At 40.5% G+C, this 18,496-nt stretch overlaps 1 protein-coding gene across 1 annotated transcript; it reads left to right on the top strand.

Moving 5' to 3' along the window:
• Nucleotides 1-6,528: 6,528 nt before the first annotated feature.
• Nucleotides 6,529-16,823, top strand: FABP7 (fatty acid binding protein 7). Its single transcript, XM_020794081.3, has 4 exons — nt 6,529-12,866; nt 13,871-14,043; nt 15,355-15,456; nt 16,598-16,823. The coding sequence occupies exons 1-4, from the start codon at nt 12,794-12,796 to the stop codon at nt 16,646-16,648; spliced, it is 399 nt and encodes a 132-aa protein (XP_020649740.1). The 5' UTR covers nt 6,529-12,793; the 3' UTR covers nt 16,649-16,823.
• The last annotated feature ends 1,673 nt before the right edge of the window (nt 16,824-18,496 follow it).

Genomic DNA, 18,496 nt, shown 5'->3' with positions numbered 1-18,496 from the left:
GGTCCCCGTGCGTTACACATGGGTTAGTCCTGCACATGCACAGACATCTCAGAATCTTCCAGAACTAAAGGAAAAATGCCTTGTCCTCCCACTTGGAAGGTTAAATACATGGGCTTCCACTTCATCCTCAGCTCCTCTCCATCCACTGCATGGTGAGCATCTTCAGAATGGTTCTTCCCGTACTGCAATTTTCCTTTCCAACTTTTACTTCTGTGATTTTGGCCTCCTTCAAGACTTTGTTTTTGGATTGTTCCTTGACTGTACTGTGCTTCATTCTACATTTCTCTTGCCTCTTAAGAACCTCAGCTTCATGTCTTGACACTGCACCTCTTCATGTCTTGACACTGCAGCAAAGGCCTTCTTCAAGAAAGGTCTCCCATACCAACAGGCGCTCCAAATGTGTATTCTGCCTAGGTGAATGCTGCATTGTGGAGAAATGCCGCCACTGACAGAACCTTTCAAAACCAGCAGTTATGCTTCTGGTGTTCCTCTTGGGAAATAATCCTACCAGCTTCAGAGCAGGCTGCACAGCACCAGATGCCACAGTCTCCTGCGGATTCCGAACACCCATCTGTCAATGGTTTAGATATGCACCCACTTCCTGGCACCACAGCTGTCCACCTCAATTGTCTTATACCTGCTGGCAATATCGGAACCAATGCCATCTACTTGCACTGGGCACAAGCACCCCCAATCTCATTTGCTAATCCACAAAAAAGCAGGAAAGGGAGAAGCAAGCAACGTCAAAGTCTCCATTACAATCCACCATAGTCCTGCAATCAGCACTAGGCAAGATACCAGCTCAACCTTCTGCCTTGCCTCCACCACCTCCTCTCGCAAGGACCCTCAATGCCAATACCTTACCAATGCCCAGATTCCCAGCTCCTACTCCAAAAGGGAACTTATAATATCCTTCATCATGTTTTGGGCTTGAGATGAGTCACATCTGCTTAGGTCTCAGGACTCTCTATCTCTTCAGCACCTTCAGTCCCATTCAATCTCTCACCACTACTCCTTAAGGCTTTCTGAGGAATACATTTCTCTACATCTGGCAAGGTCTGCTCCTCTACACCTCCTCACCCATTCCTCTGATTATCAGGGTGATCACCAAGCTGCAAGGTGACTATGCGACTCTGGTTTTCTCTCCTTCTCAATCTGTCCCATCATCATCTGTGGGAAAACCCTGCTCAAGGTCTTTAGCTACATTCCTATTTCAGTGACAGCAAACTCCTGGCAGAGAGCAAGGGCTCCTGACAGGTAGGGTAACCTCTCCTTCTGCCTTTTCCCTTAGAGGCTAAGTTAATAAAAGAGTTCTCAAGGCATTGCCTTTAGGCTCTGCTGGTTGGGATATCTGCTTGTCAACTTCTTTGCAACTTCTCTAAAGGCTAATTGCTTTTCTATTGTCTGTGATCGCCCATATCATTAGTTTTCCTTTTGTTCCGTGATCACCTACAATCATCATCATCACTATCTCTGCCAGATCCCCAACCCCCTAATGCAGACCCAGAGCTCCCTTTGCTATCACGATCTTCCTACCCTTCACCTCATGCATCACCCCTCCACATTGTTCCCACCTGAAATAGCCACCATCCTGCAAATCCCTGGCAACCCATCCAGATGGCCATCCTACCACATTAAGTGGTGGGACTTCCTCTCCTTTGTCACTCTGAAATCAATACATCTACAGTCCATGACAATTGCCACTAACCTCTCCCACCAAACTCATCTTGGGTTGTTTTGGCAAATTCCACAGAATCCCACTATTTGCTCTGACACAGGTGTTTGTGCATGCCAAAACATCTTTTTTTAAAAAAAGCATGGTAAGAATCAATTTAAAATAGACAACCCAACTTGTCTTCTGCCCCCCCAATGCACACTTAGCTGTACATTGTGTAGTTAGATATTTTAAAATCAATAGTAAACCTAGCACACACACAAAAGGAGTACTGTATTACGACATGTCATTGAGCCCTCAGTTTATGGCTATCTTAAATGTGTGGAAAGGAGTTATAAATGATGGTCAGATTATCTGAACAAATTGTATGTGCATTTGTTTTGGGAGATAGGATGGCTATTCAAGTTGTTTCCTCAGATATATGTCCTACTAAGTTAAATAGGTGGTAAATGTTAGCAAACATACATAGGAGATTAATATATTTTTATTTATTAAGATGCTGATATTAACAAAAGTTGTTTCCTTATCAATATGTCCCAGAATCCTTTAGTCAACATGGTCAGTGATATGATCTCATTCCCTACTATAATATATCCCAGAAAGCAAGATAATTTATTGGCACTTACTTTGAGGCATATGGATATACAGTATAGATATAGATAGAGACACATATACGTATACATGGGAATCATTCAAGTGGATTTCACAGTTTTCTGGCCATCTGTCACACATCTAGCCATGCAGCCAAGTACACAACTTGAGTGCATGAGCTAGGTGAGCATCTAACAAGCAGTCAGAACAACCACACACACTGGTTATACAATTTCCAATTTCTATTACTGTATACGACTACAGTTGGATTCTGGCTGTTGTGATGAAAAGTCAAATATGCAAAAGCTTTCCATTTTCTGGGTGTAATAAAATACTCAATCTGTCTCTCTGGAGGAAACCACACCTTATTTTTAACCCTCCTTTCTGTCCTGATTTTCCCCTTCACTTTTCCTTGCAAATCAGATGACAGCATGTCGCTCATGGTGGATTCCTCAGGGTATTCTTAAGGATTGTGTGGTGTGTGTTTGTGTTGCTAACAGTGAAAATGGATGACAAAAAAATGACTGTTCTCTTATAAGCATAGCACCAGAAGCCGCTATGTGTGTGTGAGAAAAATGTCACTACATACAGTATTTGCATGCACCAGCAATGTACATGGCTGCTTTGCATTATTCCCTTTTCCTTGATTCACTCCCCCCACAAAAAAACAACAACAACCCATTAGACGGGTTTAGCTCAGAGGTACTGAATAGACCATGGGCACCACATAACCTTTGTGACTAAACATGAATCCCAAGTAACTACTCTAAGCCTCACACTGTACTGGCTGTCTAGATCACTGGTTACTATCCACTGTCTAGATCACTGGTTACTACTTGTCCAACCCGCGGCCCCAGGGCTGCATGTGGCCCAGGCCAGCTCGTAATGCGGCCCAGTGCAATTTTTTATTTTTAAAGAAATTCCAAAGATTCAAGTTACACTGCTGGCGCTTACGGCCGGAATGTGGCCGGGTCATGTCACAACAGTAGAGGGGGAGAGAGGGAAGGAAGGAAGGAGTGGGAGGGGAGGGGAGAGGGGGGCTGCGTGACTGCATTGCGCCATCCCCGTCAATAGGTGGACTCCCTCCCGGCCCCATAAAGCCGCCAGAGTCGAAGCTGGCAGCCTCTGCTCTCTGAGATCGCAGCTGCCGGTAAGCGCACTTGGAGCGGGGCTGCGGAGGACGGCTAGGGCTGCCCCCCCATGCGGCCCAAACCAAATGTATGTGTGGCCCAAACCAAATTTTCATCTTCTAACGTGGCCCAGGGAAGGTGAAAGGTCGGATACCCCTGATCAAAATGAAGCCTAGGTTGTAACATAATGGAAGAAAAACACCACAGCAAGTAGTGTGCTTAATTTTCTTAGTATTCAACTTCGTATAATATAAAAGTTAGACAACCTAATTTGCATAATATGCACATTTTGTTGACCAGATCTGGCGAACTGGAATGTGGCAACTCTACTTATTTCTTGTTTCCATAATGTACTGTATTGCTGTTGTATGAAAAAGATAGTATACTTGTTATTACCCCTTGTGGGCAGAAGGTGGCACTCTGACCCCATTTGATGCACATTGGCACAAATATGTCATTGTTTGCTCTTTTCCTGACTGATTCTTCCTAAGACTTCAGGTCCAGCAAACAGAACTCACAGCAGGTGAGGAACTTGAGGAACAAAACCTTTATGCTGGGTAGCTAGAAAATCTGCACCTATTTTTATGCCCTTTGAGTTGGCCCAATGATGGCCATAAGTTCTGGTTATTTGTTTTATTGGTTTTATCAGTGATGAATTGGAATTTCCTGCATACAGCAAGAATGAAATAAAATGTACAGTAAGGCTGATGTGCTAATCAGAATAATATTAAGAGGGGTTAATGGCATCTGTTTTGAGATGTCCAGAAATTAAAAGAATGTCATTGAGAAACCAGTAGACAGTAATGTGATATAATCATGGTTTTGGCCTAAATTCATCAAAATAATAGACCACTATTAGCCTTGCAGGATATGCTTTTCCCTTCCCCCTTGCAGCTGCTATCCATACATCCAAACTTTACTCCACTTCCATTGGCAAACATGTTCTGTCAATGGAATGTACCTGCTGGATGCCATTCCTGTAACAAGGAAAGATTTCCATGGGTTGCTTTTTTAACAGCAGGATCGATGCTTCACAAATTAAGTTTTGTCACAGGAAGGACTCGTATTTTGTCAACCTTGGGAAACGATGAGCCTCCATGCACCCCATGGTGCCAAAGGCTTCTTTTCCCAAAAGAGAGTGAGGCAATCCGGAAAGAGGGAGTTCCAAAACAGCGAAGGGACAAGAGAAAGCAAAAAGGATGGTTAAGCAGCCCGCTGATGTTGTATATATTCATTAATTATCCATTTGTTCATTCTCTCACCCCATAATTATATGTTTTTATCAATTAATTCATAATTACTGACTCTTTCACCAAGCTGCAGGGCTGTTGTATTTGAGGGCCTGTCCACACTGGCATATGCTTAGGATATACAGTATGGTTCCCTGATAGCACTGTTTGGCACAGAAGCAAAAAGAGAGCTTGTCTGCTTATTTTTCTACTTAAAACAATCCACCATTCCCCTTTAAGAGCTGGCCATTTCTTTCTGGCACAGGGCTAGGGCATGCAACCTTTTGGGGATGATTAATTGAGATGCAAAATAGCTCTTTGTTCGGTCTTCCCAAGAAATCACGTGGTACTTAAGTTAAAATAGAATAACCTGAATATAAGGATCTTTAAGCACCAGCCAAATCGCACCAAATGTCATAGTGTGGACATTCCCTAAAATAACCTAGACTCTTGGTCTACATCAGTGAGAGCCAACTGTTAGGGACTCTTTGAGAATATTCTGTCTTCTGAAAAGCTCATGAGACAACTGTAGAGAGTGAGGACCTGTCCACACTGTGAAATTTGGTGTGATCCAGCTGGTGCTTAAAGTGTCATTTTCTTCAAAGCAATCTATTTCAACTCAAGCACCCCTCCGTGAAGAGCTGTTTTGCATCTCAAACAATCATCTCCCAAAGACTCAGTCCCTTACTGCCAGAAAGATACAGGCCAGCTCTTAAAGGGAAAAGATGTATCATTTTATGTATAAACACAAGCAAATGAGGTCTTTCCCCCCTCCATTCCAAACAGTGCTATCCAGGAACCATATATCATAACTATATGCCAGTGTGGGCAGGCTCTGAAATGTATCTAAAATCCTCCTGGAGACTTCCAAGAACTATAACCATTTGTTTACTCTTTCCTTCCATTTTTTTTAGCTGCCCCATAGCAAAAATTCTCTGAGCAGTATACACATTAAAAACAACCAACACAAATTATTTCTGCTTCCTTTCCTTGAAATTTACCCATTTTAGCCGAGCTCTTGCTGGACTTTCCTACTTTACGAATGTCCTCCTCCTCCCTCTTTTGGTTGCAGTCCTACCAGTCTATAGATCTCATTGTCACTCTTTTGACTCAAATCTCACTTTTATCTAGTGGCCAACCTTAAATGTATATCTTCTTTGCTTCCTGAATGGGTTAGTTAATGTGGTAACGGCGATGAAATTTTTCACATGCAAGTGAGAAGACTATAAAATAGATTAAATGATGATTTGTCCAACAAGTACACACTCAAAACAAGTACACAACTCAGTGTTTTAAGTATCTGGCTGCGGAACCAGATGATGGGAGTTCAATTCCCTACTGTGCCTCCTGGGAGTAGAGCCAGCCTGTGTGGCCTTGGGCAAGCTGCACAGTCCCAGGATGCCCTCAGAAGAAGGGAATGGTAAACCACTTCTGTTTATTCTCTACCTGGAAAATCCTTAAAAGGGTCTCCATCAGTCAGAATAAACCTGACAGCACACAGTGTTGACAACACTGCGCTGGATGAACCAATTATCTGACTCACTATAAGCCAGCTTCCTGCATTCTTATGATGAGATAAAGCAGGCTCTTTGAAATTGAGTTGGGTTGCTAAGAAAGGGCTCTTCACTAGGTTGGTGATTTTCTTCCTTCTATTGATGTGCTTTTAAGAATTTTAAATTGTTGTATGATTATTTTATTTTATTTTAGAGATGTTAGCTGCCAGACTACATCTCCTACTGGGTACAAAACAGCCCATGTCCCTTCCGACTTTCCATTTTGTTTTGCTACAGTGAATGGTAGCATTTTGAATAATGAGCCACAGAAGCAATATTTCACATTCGTAAAAAAGAAATTTACTAAAAGATTTAATTAACTTTTTTGATAATTGGACATGTTCAACTTTCTTTTTCAGTTCATAGTGGCTTTTAGCTTCCCAGGATTATAGTACTCCTGGCCCACGTGTTTTATTTTTAGTAGGTCAATGCATTAAAGCAATGTTTCTATATAAACAAAGGCTGGGGCATCAGGAAATGTTTCTGACATTCAGTTAAGATGCTTTCACTGAAGACAAGGCAAGATGGTTTGTCACATGGCATAAAAGTTACTGTGTGTGAGGAAACAACTCTTAATTTCACAGTTGTTAAAATACGTATTTCTAGTTTTTATTCCCTCAACACATGAGCTTCTCTTGTTTTATACTCTCTCATAAATCATAGAATTATGAAGTTGGAAGGGATGCATAAGGCCATTGAGTCCAACCCCCTGCTCAGTGCAGGAATCCAGATCAAAGGTTATTTGCCAGGTGGTTTTCTAAATTTATCTTAAATGCCTCCAATGTTGGAGCACTCATTACCTCTCAAGATAATTGGTTCCACTGTAGTACTGCTCTAACAGTTAGGAAGTTTTTCCTGATACAGTGGTGCCTCGCTAGACGATGATAATCCATTCCACTGAAATCGCTGTTTAGCGAAATCATTGTCTAGCGAAAAGCAAATCATCGTATAGCGAAAATCAGTTTGCGAAGCAGGGACCAAACATTGTCCAATGAAATTCCACCATAGGATTCACTGTTTTGCGAATCGCTATAGCGATCGCAAAAAGTCAATGTCTAACAAAAAAACTGTCATGCAGGGTAACTGTCTAGCGAGGCACCACTGTATTCAGTTTCCTGTAACTTGACCCCATTATTGCATGTCCTGCACTTAGGAATGATCGAGAATAGATTCTGCCACTCCTCTGTATGACTACCTTTCAATTTTTTGAAAAGTTCTTCCATATCTCCTCTCAGTCTTCTTTTCTGAAGACCACACATGGCCAGTTCTTTCAGCCTTTCTTCATAGGGCTTGGTTTCCAGCCCCCTGATTATCCTTGTTGCCCTGCTCTGAACTTGTTCCAACTTGTCAGTATCCTTCCTGAAGTCTGGTGCCCAGAACTGAACACATTCCTCAAGATGAGACCAAACCAGTGCTGAATAGAGGGGGACTAGGATCTCACAGGATTTGGAGACTTTGTGTAATGCAGCTGTGATTCTGTGCAGGTCCCTTTTCTCCATCTGACATGTCTCAGTATAAGGATAACTCAGGGACACCAGGAACTTCTAACAAAATACCTTTATTTTTTAACAACTTGTCAAATTCACTGTTAACAACTGATCCCGTCTCTCGCTTTAGGGAGAGGCCATCACATCTCTTCTTCTTGAACCATAGCAAATCCTCTTTTACCAGTAGCGGTGATGAACTTAAATCTCCACAATACCACTTCTGTGGAATAACCGATTCCACGGGGTTTCCCAGGATTGTCTGTATATGTTTTGTGTTCTCATCTCTGGGTCTCCCACTGCTGCCATGTTCTGAACTTCTTTCTTGTTTCCCTCTCCTCTGTTTCACTCCAATAGGGTGGCTTTCTATAGACCTGTCTGTACCATTTTTTAAAATTCTTTTTTGTGCGTGTATTCTCTGGGGATCATATACTTGGTCCACTCCCCTGTCCAGGGATCCTCCTGTATTATTTCCACCCAGTCTTTCTTTCTGTCATCTTTCTCCTCTTCCTGCACCCTCTTCTATTCCCAACCGCCTTCTTCCCCTTTCACCTCTCCTTTTATATCTTCCTCCTTTCCTGCTGAAATAGCATGCTTTAGTGAATCCTTCTCCTCTTTTCCCTTTGGCCCCTGCTCCTCCAAACATAGTCCCTGTAAGTCTTCTACCAGGGTGGACATGTGTCCCTCTGTGTCCTTGATTGAGGAGATGGGCAGTACACTCTGAGGATTGCCTCTGGAGGTAATCCCAGCCTCACAACAGCCTAAAATAGCTTTTGCCTTTTTTGTAGCCACATTGCACTGGTGGCTCATATTCAGCCTGTGATATATGAGGATTCCAAGATCCTTCTCACTCACAGTATTGCTGAGCCAGGTATCATCCATCTTGTAACTGTGTGCTTGGTTTCTTCTATATGCGGTTTCTCCTTGAGATTCTAATGGTCTCTTTTTTATAATTCAAAAGTCATGTGACTTATTCTGCATTTCTGAGGCACACCCTTGATACAATTCCATTGGACTTTGGCATACCCTCTGACACAATAGCAGGTAGCTCACAAGATTAGAAGCCCAGTTTCTGGCATAATTGTGAGGTGGCTGGGGGAAGGTCGATTTCAGGGGCAAAAAAGCATTGTCTAAAGAGCACTGAAGGTTTATAGCCCTTTGGGTACTTATGATAGATCATTACATTGCTCAACACAGCTGGACTCCTTTGAGCTATGTTTACTCCTTGCATTCCTAAAAGAAAAGACAAATCCTTGAAGCCACTGAACTGGCAGATAAGAATTTTATAGTAAGGTATCTTTTCTTACAAATAGAGTACTATAAATTCTGTAGAGCCACAATATGACAAAGGGGATGGGGGCTGATGTGCCATATGTCAACCATATAGAACTACAAATATTCCTTTAAATGCTGAAAGAATAAGATGTGGTAGGGTTTTTTTTAAGCTTGGAAAATAATCTATTGAAAACTATAGGACTTGTTCATGTGTTAGGCAAGCTGTGGTTTATGTTATGTGGTTAGAGGGGGAGTAACTATGCTAGTATGGAGTTAGCTGCATGTTTCTGCCTATCCAGGGATGGTGAGAGAATGAGAAGTATTCTGCTGCTGTTACCACCAAATCCAAAATCCTGCCAGGTATAGCAAAAAAGTAGAGCGGGTGGCTAGAGTGAAAGCAAGTATGCCAGTGCCTGCACTATTTTCATTTCCCCTGTTGGTTCAGCAGTAAGTCAGGCAAACAAGAGGACCCCTCAAGATCAGCCAACATTTCCACACCGGTAAGAAGAAAGCTTCTACAGACAGTTCTTCCCTGCTGCCTAGAGACCTGTCCCAACAGTGAGCAGGCAGATCTGCTCCATCCCTATGGCCTAGGATTCTCTCCCAGCGACCACAGGACTGCAGTCATAACCAGAGTTCCTCTCTTTAGTATTTGTGAGACGTGTGGTGTAGTGTGGTTGGAGTGACAAACTACGGCTATGAAGACCAAGATTTGAATCCCCACTTGGCCATGGGAAGTCACTGTGGGAAGTCACTGTGGGAGTGGAACTAGTAAAACCGCTCCTTAAATACCTCAATTGCTTGACAGTCCTATTAGATTCACAATAAGTCAATTCCAACTGCATGGCACATAACTAACCAACTAGATGGTATCGCTGTTATAGGCCTGATCTTGGTAGAGCAACCTGTTATGTGTGGCCATGTCTATAGAGTAGGTTCTTTCCTCTCTTCTCCTTCAGTTGTGATCTCCCCCCCGGTTAGGTGAGTTATCACTCCTCTAACCCACTGGTTCTTAACCTTAGGTTACTCAGGAGTTTTGGACTGCAACTCCCAGAAGCCTTCACCACCAGCTGTCCTGACTGGGGTTTCTGGGAGTTGCAGTTCAAAAGCATCCGAGTAACAAAGGTTAAGAACCACTGCTCCAACCCATAGACCTTTCAGTGTCTGAGAATTTATTATGCACTGAGGTCTAACTCTGGTGGCAGATCAGGCATGTCTTCTCAGAAAGCAGAGCTGGAACTTTGGAAAGGTTTTCCAGGATCTCTCACTGGCAGAGATCCTGGGAAACCACTCAGCTAAATGGATTATTTATCTATCTCCCTGTGAGGTACCCCATTCAAATGTGACTACTGTAATTTCCATTTATTTTAGTTCAACTCATGATTTGCAGAAAGCCTAGCAGCTCTACCAGTGAGTATTTCAACTACCTGTGAAGTAAAATAGAACATAATTTAGACTCTCCCCCCACCCTTCAAATTATGGTCTTGCTCTTTTTAACAGCTAAGACACTCAGCAGCCTATCTATAACCCAAATTTCACTGGAGTTTTCCATGAGCAGACAGCTTATCTTTATGGTCAGAATCTGTTCTTTGTTTAGGAAACAGGAGGTCATTTTGGTCAAGGATGTGCTTCAGTGTGGTCCTCACAGTTTTTCCACACCTATAGACTGTTGGAAGAAGTGTGTTTTTTAAATGTAATTCTTCTCTCTAGTATTTCTGGAGCCTAGAGAGAAGTAGTGCATTATTAATTAAATGCACTACTTTATTCAGTAGTGCATTTAATTCTCATTGTGTTGAATAGGGCACCTGCAAAAAGCAAGTACCATTGTGTTGCACAGAGAACTTCCTAGAAAAGAAACCTGACCTGCCTTCAGGGGTTTCATTCAGACCTGCTGCCTTGGGAAGGCACATTTAGATTTTGCAGCCCAGAAATTCGGTCTACAGCAAAACTGAAATATGCTTATATTGTATGTGCCATCTGTTCCCTGTATCCAAGCCATTTCTGGTCTGCCTTTTGCCCATTTAATTTAAACAATGCATATGAGGAATCTGTGGGGGGGGGGGCTGCACACTCACACATACCAATTGCATGATCAAGATCACAACAATCACAACATTCTTGCATTTGGCTTCTTTCTCTTTGTGAACAACATGATGATTTATGGGGGAGGGATATACTTCCCCCTCCATTATTTTACAGACAAAATAATAACCGAGATGAAGTTTCTGCCTAGACTTTAGAGTCAATGCAATTTCACCAAGTGAAATAGCTCAACAATCAACATTATCACAGTTGCAGAACTTTCTTTTAAACTTCCCATTATGGGAGTTGTAGTTTAAAAAAGAGATGACTCTGAGAAGACTGTGGTGGGTTACTCTTGGCACTGTTCAAAGTAATTGTATACGGGAAGAAATGTATCTTGGGTTCTGATGTCGTCATGCCCTTACCATTGGACAATTTGATGGATGCCCTCCTTACATGAGTAGACAATTGTACTGTGTTACAGTGACCAGATGGTGACATGTGACAGCTAATGCCACAGAAGTGGAGTGACCTTCATAGTCTAGTGGTGGCTCTTCCATATAACTGGCTTGAAGTAGCTGGGAAAAAGCTGATACAGAATTAAGAGGTGGGGGAGACGTCAATATTCTGATTTAAGAATCAGGCAAACATCAAACGAAGATAGAGCATGTAAATGTGAGGGGAAAATTTTTTTCTACTACCCTTACAGAAAGCACTGCCACAGGGTACTAGAACACATTTATATCACACCATGGGTTCATTTCAGTACTACCACAACAGTGGGGCAAGTGCTAGTAGATGGTGAGAATACTCCTCTGTTTCCCTTTAACTATTAAAGAAAGCAGCTAATAGAGTTACTATCACTGAATACTACAGCAGATGCAGCACCTATCTATCTGTCTGTCTGTCTGTCTGTCTGTCTGTCTATCTATGTATCTGGGATGCAGAGAGAACCATCAAATATATTCTGCTATATTGTTATCTCACTTGTTCCTTTGTATTTAAGATCAAAAGACAGTCAGGATTAAGAAAGCCCAAAATGAAGGGGCAGTTTCTTTTCACAGCATCGAGAAGAACTATACTGTGCAAGGTGCATTAATCAGTAATCTTGTACCTACATTTTAGTACAGCTTTTTATTTAATAAAATATCTCATTTTCTTCTCAATCAGCTCCTGTTTTCCCTGGAGAAACAGCGTCTCAATACAAAGGCTGAATTTGTACAGCCCCCCATTGATACCTCCTACTTTGTTTTGCAGGATGGTGATGGAGGGATATTTGTGAATGCTTCCCCCCCTTTTATAGTCACACATTTTTCAGGGCTAAAGGGTTAAGACGTTCCTTACTTAGGCGGATAAGGGTCCAGTGTCACCAGCACAGAGTTTCAGCGGAAACAAAACTGAATGTCATATTGTGCGGCTACCCTTTTGAGGCTGCAATGTCCCTTTGCCAAGTTTTCAAACACAACTTGAAAAGACCCTCACACATTTTCACATCCCTCTCCTCAGAGAAAAGCCTGTTCTTCTCCCCTCCCTAAATTTGCGGGGTTGAACTGGGGGGTCTAGTCCAACCAGCACTGTTGACATGGTGGCCTGATCCAATCAGACTGAAAGTCTCCCCCCTCCCAGCTCTCCCCCTCCTTCCTCAAAAGAGCAGGGGGAAAGCTTGGGAGGAGTCTGCAGTCTTTGGTACTTTCAGGTTTGCATGCTTCTTCTCCCAGTAAAGAAGGGGTTGAGCAGGAGCGAAGGCACAGGGATTTAACATAGTACCAGGAATCAACACAGCTACTCACAGAGCAATTTCAGTCCAGTTACTCAACATATCCAACTGCTGAAGATGGTCGAGGCATTTTGTGCTACTTGGAAGCTGATTGACAGCCAGAACTTTGATGAGTATATGAAGGCACTGGGTAAGTACAAGGAGATGCCTAAAATCATCATCTCTGTGGTCAGATTCTGAACCTTTATTTTTAGCATAATTATAACCACCAGAAAGTTTAGAACCTGCATTCTTGCAGAGACATTGGTACATGTCTCTAACACAAAATCTAGATCTGTCTGAAATAATTCACAATCCAGTTACACCCAAAAGTTGGTTTCATTAAACCTTACATGATTGACTTAGAATTAAGTGTAAAATCTAATGCATGCATACTTGTGAGTTTCATTAAACCCATGTGCACTTGCTTCAGAGTAAGAATATTTTGAATCAGGATATAGACATAGGGCCACATTTGTAGTATTAATTGAATAGATCATCCTTACAAATCAATGTTCTCAGGACTCAGAGGGCTAAATTCAATTTTGTCCCACTTAGGGGTGGCATATTGAAGTTAATGGCAGATTAGTGAACACTGACACAAGCCCCATTCATTTCAATGGGTCTCCACTGGTTGAAGCAAAAATTACATTTTCCTTTAGCAGAACAATTCACAGTACAGTATGATCCTAAACTCACTTACTTTAAAGTTGTGTTTAAACTGTCCTTTAAAAATAAAATAAAAGAATGTCTGAAATGCCACTTTGTTTAAACATCCTAACTGAAGTGGAAAGCAAAGTCTTTTCTAATATAATAGGTATTGTTTGCATGCATGGGGACTGTTTTGTGTGAGAGTTTTAAGAGTGTCTGAGACAAAATGCATTGCTCAGATCTGTAAATAACTATGTGTGTTTCTGATATACATTGCATTAACAAAGGCAGATACAAATCCAGACTAAAAAAAAGTAATCTGTAAATTAAAAAATGGTAGGATGCTGATAAAAAAAAGAAGCAGAAGAAATATGAGGGTTTTTTTTGAGTAAAATATGTGACTGAATTCTTTTCGCTATCTCTAAATGTCTGAATACAACATACAAAATAGTTCAGTCACACATCTTTTTCATTTATTAATTTTATTTTTTTAAAAAATCTTAGGAGTTGGCTATGCAACTCGCCAAGTGGGGAATGTTACCAAACCAACTGTGATCATCAGCCAGGAGGGAGAGAAGGTGATGATCAAGACCCAGAGTACCTTCAAGAACACTGAAATCAGCTTCAAGCTGGGAGAAGAATTTGATGAAACTACAGCAGATGACAGGAACTGCAAAGTAAGCAAGAAGCATGTCATGCTGCTACAGCAAACTTTTAAATATTATGTTAGGTTGCTTTTCTCATCATTGTCCAGATGAAAATATGAGGGTTTTTGTTTTTTGTTTTTGGGGGAGTTGCAGGGGAGGTCTGTATATTTTTATGGGAATCATAAGAACTTCTTCAAGAAAGAAGTGACGTTTGAAATTCATCTTATTAATCAGCATGTTCTGAGAAGGAAAATAGATTTTTAAACAGAATTGTTTTGCTGTTTAAGTTAGGATGCTGAACATACTTATACTCTGAATATTTATTCAAGGCAGTTAAGACTGGCTTCTAGGAGAGGCCCCAACATCATCTTCTCTATATATCAGATGCTTCTGGGAAGAAGAGGAGGGTGTGGTGATTCTTTAAAAAAATCATTGGCCTTATTATGCCATACTCCATTGCTATTTCTGGACCACAATCAAATTGCTATCCAGGAATTTTCTTGATAAGAGTGGGCCTTGGTTCTGTTCCAGAGATATTCCTTGTTCCCTGACCATCAGCCATGCTTCTGGCTTATCTCCTTGTTAGGTGGAGAACTCTGCCATAACGTTTTGCAACACACTTTGGCATGAAGAATTTCACCCTGAAGAATGTTTAATTCGTGCACTGTATTATCTAAGATTCCATAATAAACATGGAATCCAATTCACTGGAAATGTGGAACCTTAACCAGATCAGGTAGACATTCTTGTCCGAGTATGCATGATATAAAATGCATGCTGTTTTATCTAGGAACACGAACAAGAACAAATTTATTTACTTTAGTTGTTTAAAATATGGTATAACAACAACAGCAACAACATTAGAACTGCAGAGCTGGAAGGGACCCTATTTTGAAAGGTGATATTAAAAGTTCATTATTTTCAAATTAATGATCAACTAGCATCTGTTTCAGAGATTTAAATATGCTTCTAACTGTCCTATTAATAACCAAGGTATTTTGAAATTGCTTCACTGGTTGAAATCCTGTTCCTTAATGTAGTAAGTTGCACTAGAGCAGGCCCATTGAATCAATAAGGATTTGGTGAGTCAACTCCTCTGTAAGTTCAGTTGATTGAAATGGGTCTACTCTAATTGCAACTAGAATAGGGCAGAATTCTTATTCAAAAGTTGACTCACCAAATCCACACTGATTCAATGGGCCTATTCTAGTGCAACTTACTAGACTAAGGAACATGATTTCAACCACTATGTCTACATTGTGCTAGAAATTATTTGTGTAATTACTTGTAATGTATATTGCAATTTTATGTAAAAACTCTGGTGTGTTTTTATGCCTATAGTCTGTGGTGACCATGGATGGAGATAAATTAGTTCATGTACAGAAATGGGACGGCAAAGAAACAAGCTTTGTTAGAGAAATTAAAGACGGTAAAATGATAATGGTAAGTAAAAAAAAAGTTTCTTGAGATCCCATATCTTCAGTTTATTACATCTCAAACATTTTGGTAGGCTTTTTATTTTGTATTGAGCAATTACAATTTTTGAAGCATGTTTAGCAACACAGTCGTCTGTGGTTGATTCATAATGATAACACACTGTGGTAATGATTTCAGCCAAAAGCCTGTTGGGCATGTTTACCTGCACAATTGGAATGATAGCAGTATCAGTGGCAAATTACCACCAATTAAATATTTATTACTATGATTTATTGGGTAGTTTTGTGTGTGAACCATGGGCACCCTGCAATGGAAAATGGAAGTTTTAATCAGCAGAATTCTCCCACTGCTGATAACATAATTCCTGTTGTGCAGGCAGAGTTGAGCAACAGGATTTTGGTGATTGTGTGTTTAAATTTTGTTAAAATACAGTCTCTGATATATAGCCATCTTAATACTCAAATGCAATTCCAATTCAAGTAATCTCATATGGGCAAAAAAAAAAAATCATGCTCAGAGAATGAAATTACTCTTCTTTCTTCCCTGGAAATCAAATGAATGTGTTTTTTTAGCATATTCCTGAAGAATCTAAGTGCCACATCTCTGTAAGGGTGATGAATAATGACATACCAGCACAATGCATTTAGTAGAAACACTTACTATTTTGACCTGGGACAAAATGAGGAAAAAATGTGCTGTTTTTCAGTATTGCTTAAATAGAGCCAAAACTACATATGGAGAGCAAGCACCAGTAACACTAAGAACACACCTCTCCCAGTTCTCAGAGCATTTTGCAAGAATTTCTTTAAAATCTGCTTTGGCAGATTCTCCTCCAGTTACTGCTTTATAAAGTTATCATGCAGGATGTGAAAATGCCATTTTGTTGTGTGCAACAGATGCTCAATATTGCAGAGGAGAACATAACACAGTAGATGATGGGCAAGTGTCAGCTGGCAATGTTTCTTCTATAGCTAGTTGTTACCTACTGACATGATACTGAAGACATTTTCTAGACATTGTGAAAATTTTCTACAAATATAAAATTCTGTAATAGTGACTTCTTGAAGAATCTCAGACTTCATAGGCCCTTTGCATTGTGTCCAATAAGTACATATTCTAATTGTTCCACTTCTAACTGCCTTTACAGACCCTCACCTTTGGTGATATTGTTTCTGTTCGCCAGTACGAAAAGGCATAATCTATGTTGATGAATACTTCTGGATGAAATGAAGAACTGTTTTGTCGCTAAACTGATAATTGAACATGACATGGAAGGAAAACTAAGTGCTAGTTTGTTTTTTAACTGTATGTCTCCAATTTAGTAAACTGTGAATTGCTGCAAGTAAAACTTTTCAATAAAACTTTGAAACTCCTGTGTGCATTAATATTGGATATTTTATTACATACAAATCAAGTTATTTTCTTGTTCACACTATACCAGTGATTCCCAACCTTAGGTCCTCAGATGTTCTTGGGCCAAAAAAGCCTGGCCAGCACAGCTGGTGGTGAAGGATTTGGAAAATTTTAGTCCAAGAACATCTGAGGACCCAAGGTTGGGAACCACTGCACTATACCAATGGTGTAGTGATTCAATGAAAATAATTTCAGTAGGTTAGTTCTACTGACATTTTCAATGCTGGAAAACAATACTATAAATTATGTTTCATGCACATAAAAGATTCCGCTCCATCTCTCTCACACATTTTTGTTACCCACCAACATTCTTTCTCTTACATGTGTGCATAAATTAGTGCTTCTAGCCTAGTTCCCCATACTTCTTCATAGATTATTATTCCTCTATGTGTTTCCATTTGTCTTCTGCAGCATTGTTCCTCTTTTTAGTTGTTGGCGGCAGCCATGGTGATGATGTCTACGGCATCCTCAAAGTCTTCCTACATGATGTCTCCAGTGAGCTACTGGGTGGGAAGACCTGTGAAGACTGTGTCACACTGCTTGACTTCTTATGACAAGGAGATTAATCTTCTAGCTTGATAGTAATAGGAGGACATGAGTAAGCCATCCCCAGGGTATCTTTGGTAAATGGACACTATTTGCCCAGTCACTCAAGACTTAGCAAAAAAGTTCTTGGCCCAAAGTTTCACATTCTTTAAGACAATGTCTCATTTTGTAAGGCCCATAACTAATGTGTCTTGTGGCTAAGGTTGCATGACCAAAAATTATAAGCACAGCTCTCATGCACAGTGATCTGAGTAGAACTCGAGGGATTATTTTGATCCCTTGCTGATTTTTGTAATGGTATGTAGTCTCTACTCTTAGCATCAATGGCAGTTGTAGCCATGATGCTAGAGAGAGAGAGAGAGAGAGAGAGAAATTAATTCTTTATTGTGGTGCTAACTTCATGAGGCAAACTAAAAAGGCCCAAAATGTGTGGAAGCTTTCAAGTTTGTCTAATTCCTTCATCAGAAAATATGCCCCCCCCTGAAAAGGTGGCAAAACCCTCAGACCACCTAACACTTTAAATTATTTTTGTTCAATCCGTATTGAACTTTTTTGGATGATGCTCATTTTTATTTATAAATTATGTCTCTAATAAACATGATGGATCTCTCATATATAGAGACACAAGGTTAAAATTATCCATGACAAACAAACAGTGATTTCCCAGAAGTTACTATTGCAAAATTATTCCATATGGAGTTGTATACATCTACCCAACTTGTACAAAGGCTAGAGTGAACTGCTGGTCTCTGTGATTGTGCCCACTAATGAGTGCAACTCTGATAATAAAGATACCTGTTTGTCTGCAGCCTGGTTCAGATTAGCTTTTCCATCATGCGGTATTCCACCACATACACAACTGCAAAACGAATAATAGCTGTGTTGGCTATTATAAGCTGTAAGAAATGTTAAGTATTCTGGAAACTGACAGGATCTCAAAACTTGTGACACCTGAAAGTAATTTCATATTAGTCAGTTTTAATGTTCCAGGCAAGGATCAGTTCAGTTCAGATAACTTCAACAACAACAGATACCACCTTTATTCCAAAGCAAAACCTCACTTTGGGAAAATCCAAAGCTCTATTTT

Source organism: Pogona vitticeps, chromosome 1 (genome assembly GCF_051106095.1).
Source record: "Pogona vitticeps strain Pit_001003342236 chromosome 1, PviZW2.1, whole genome shotgun sequence".
Lineage (NCBI taxonomy): Eukaryota > Metazoa > Chordata > Lepidosauria > Squamata > Agamidae > Pogona > Pogona vitticeps.
Note: the sequence above shows the minus strand (reverse complement) of the source record. Positions and strands in the feature narration are given on the sequence as shown.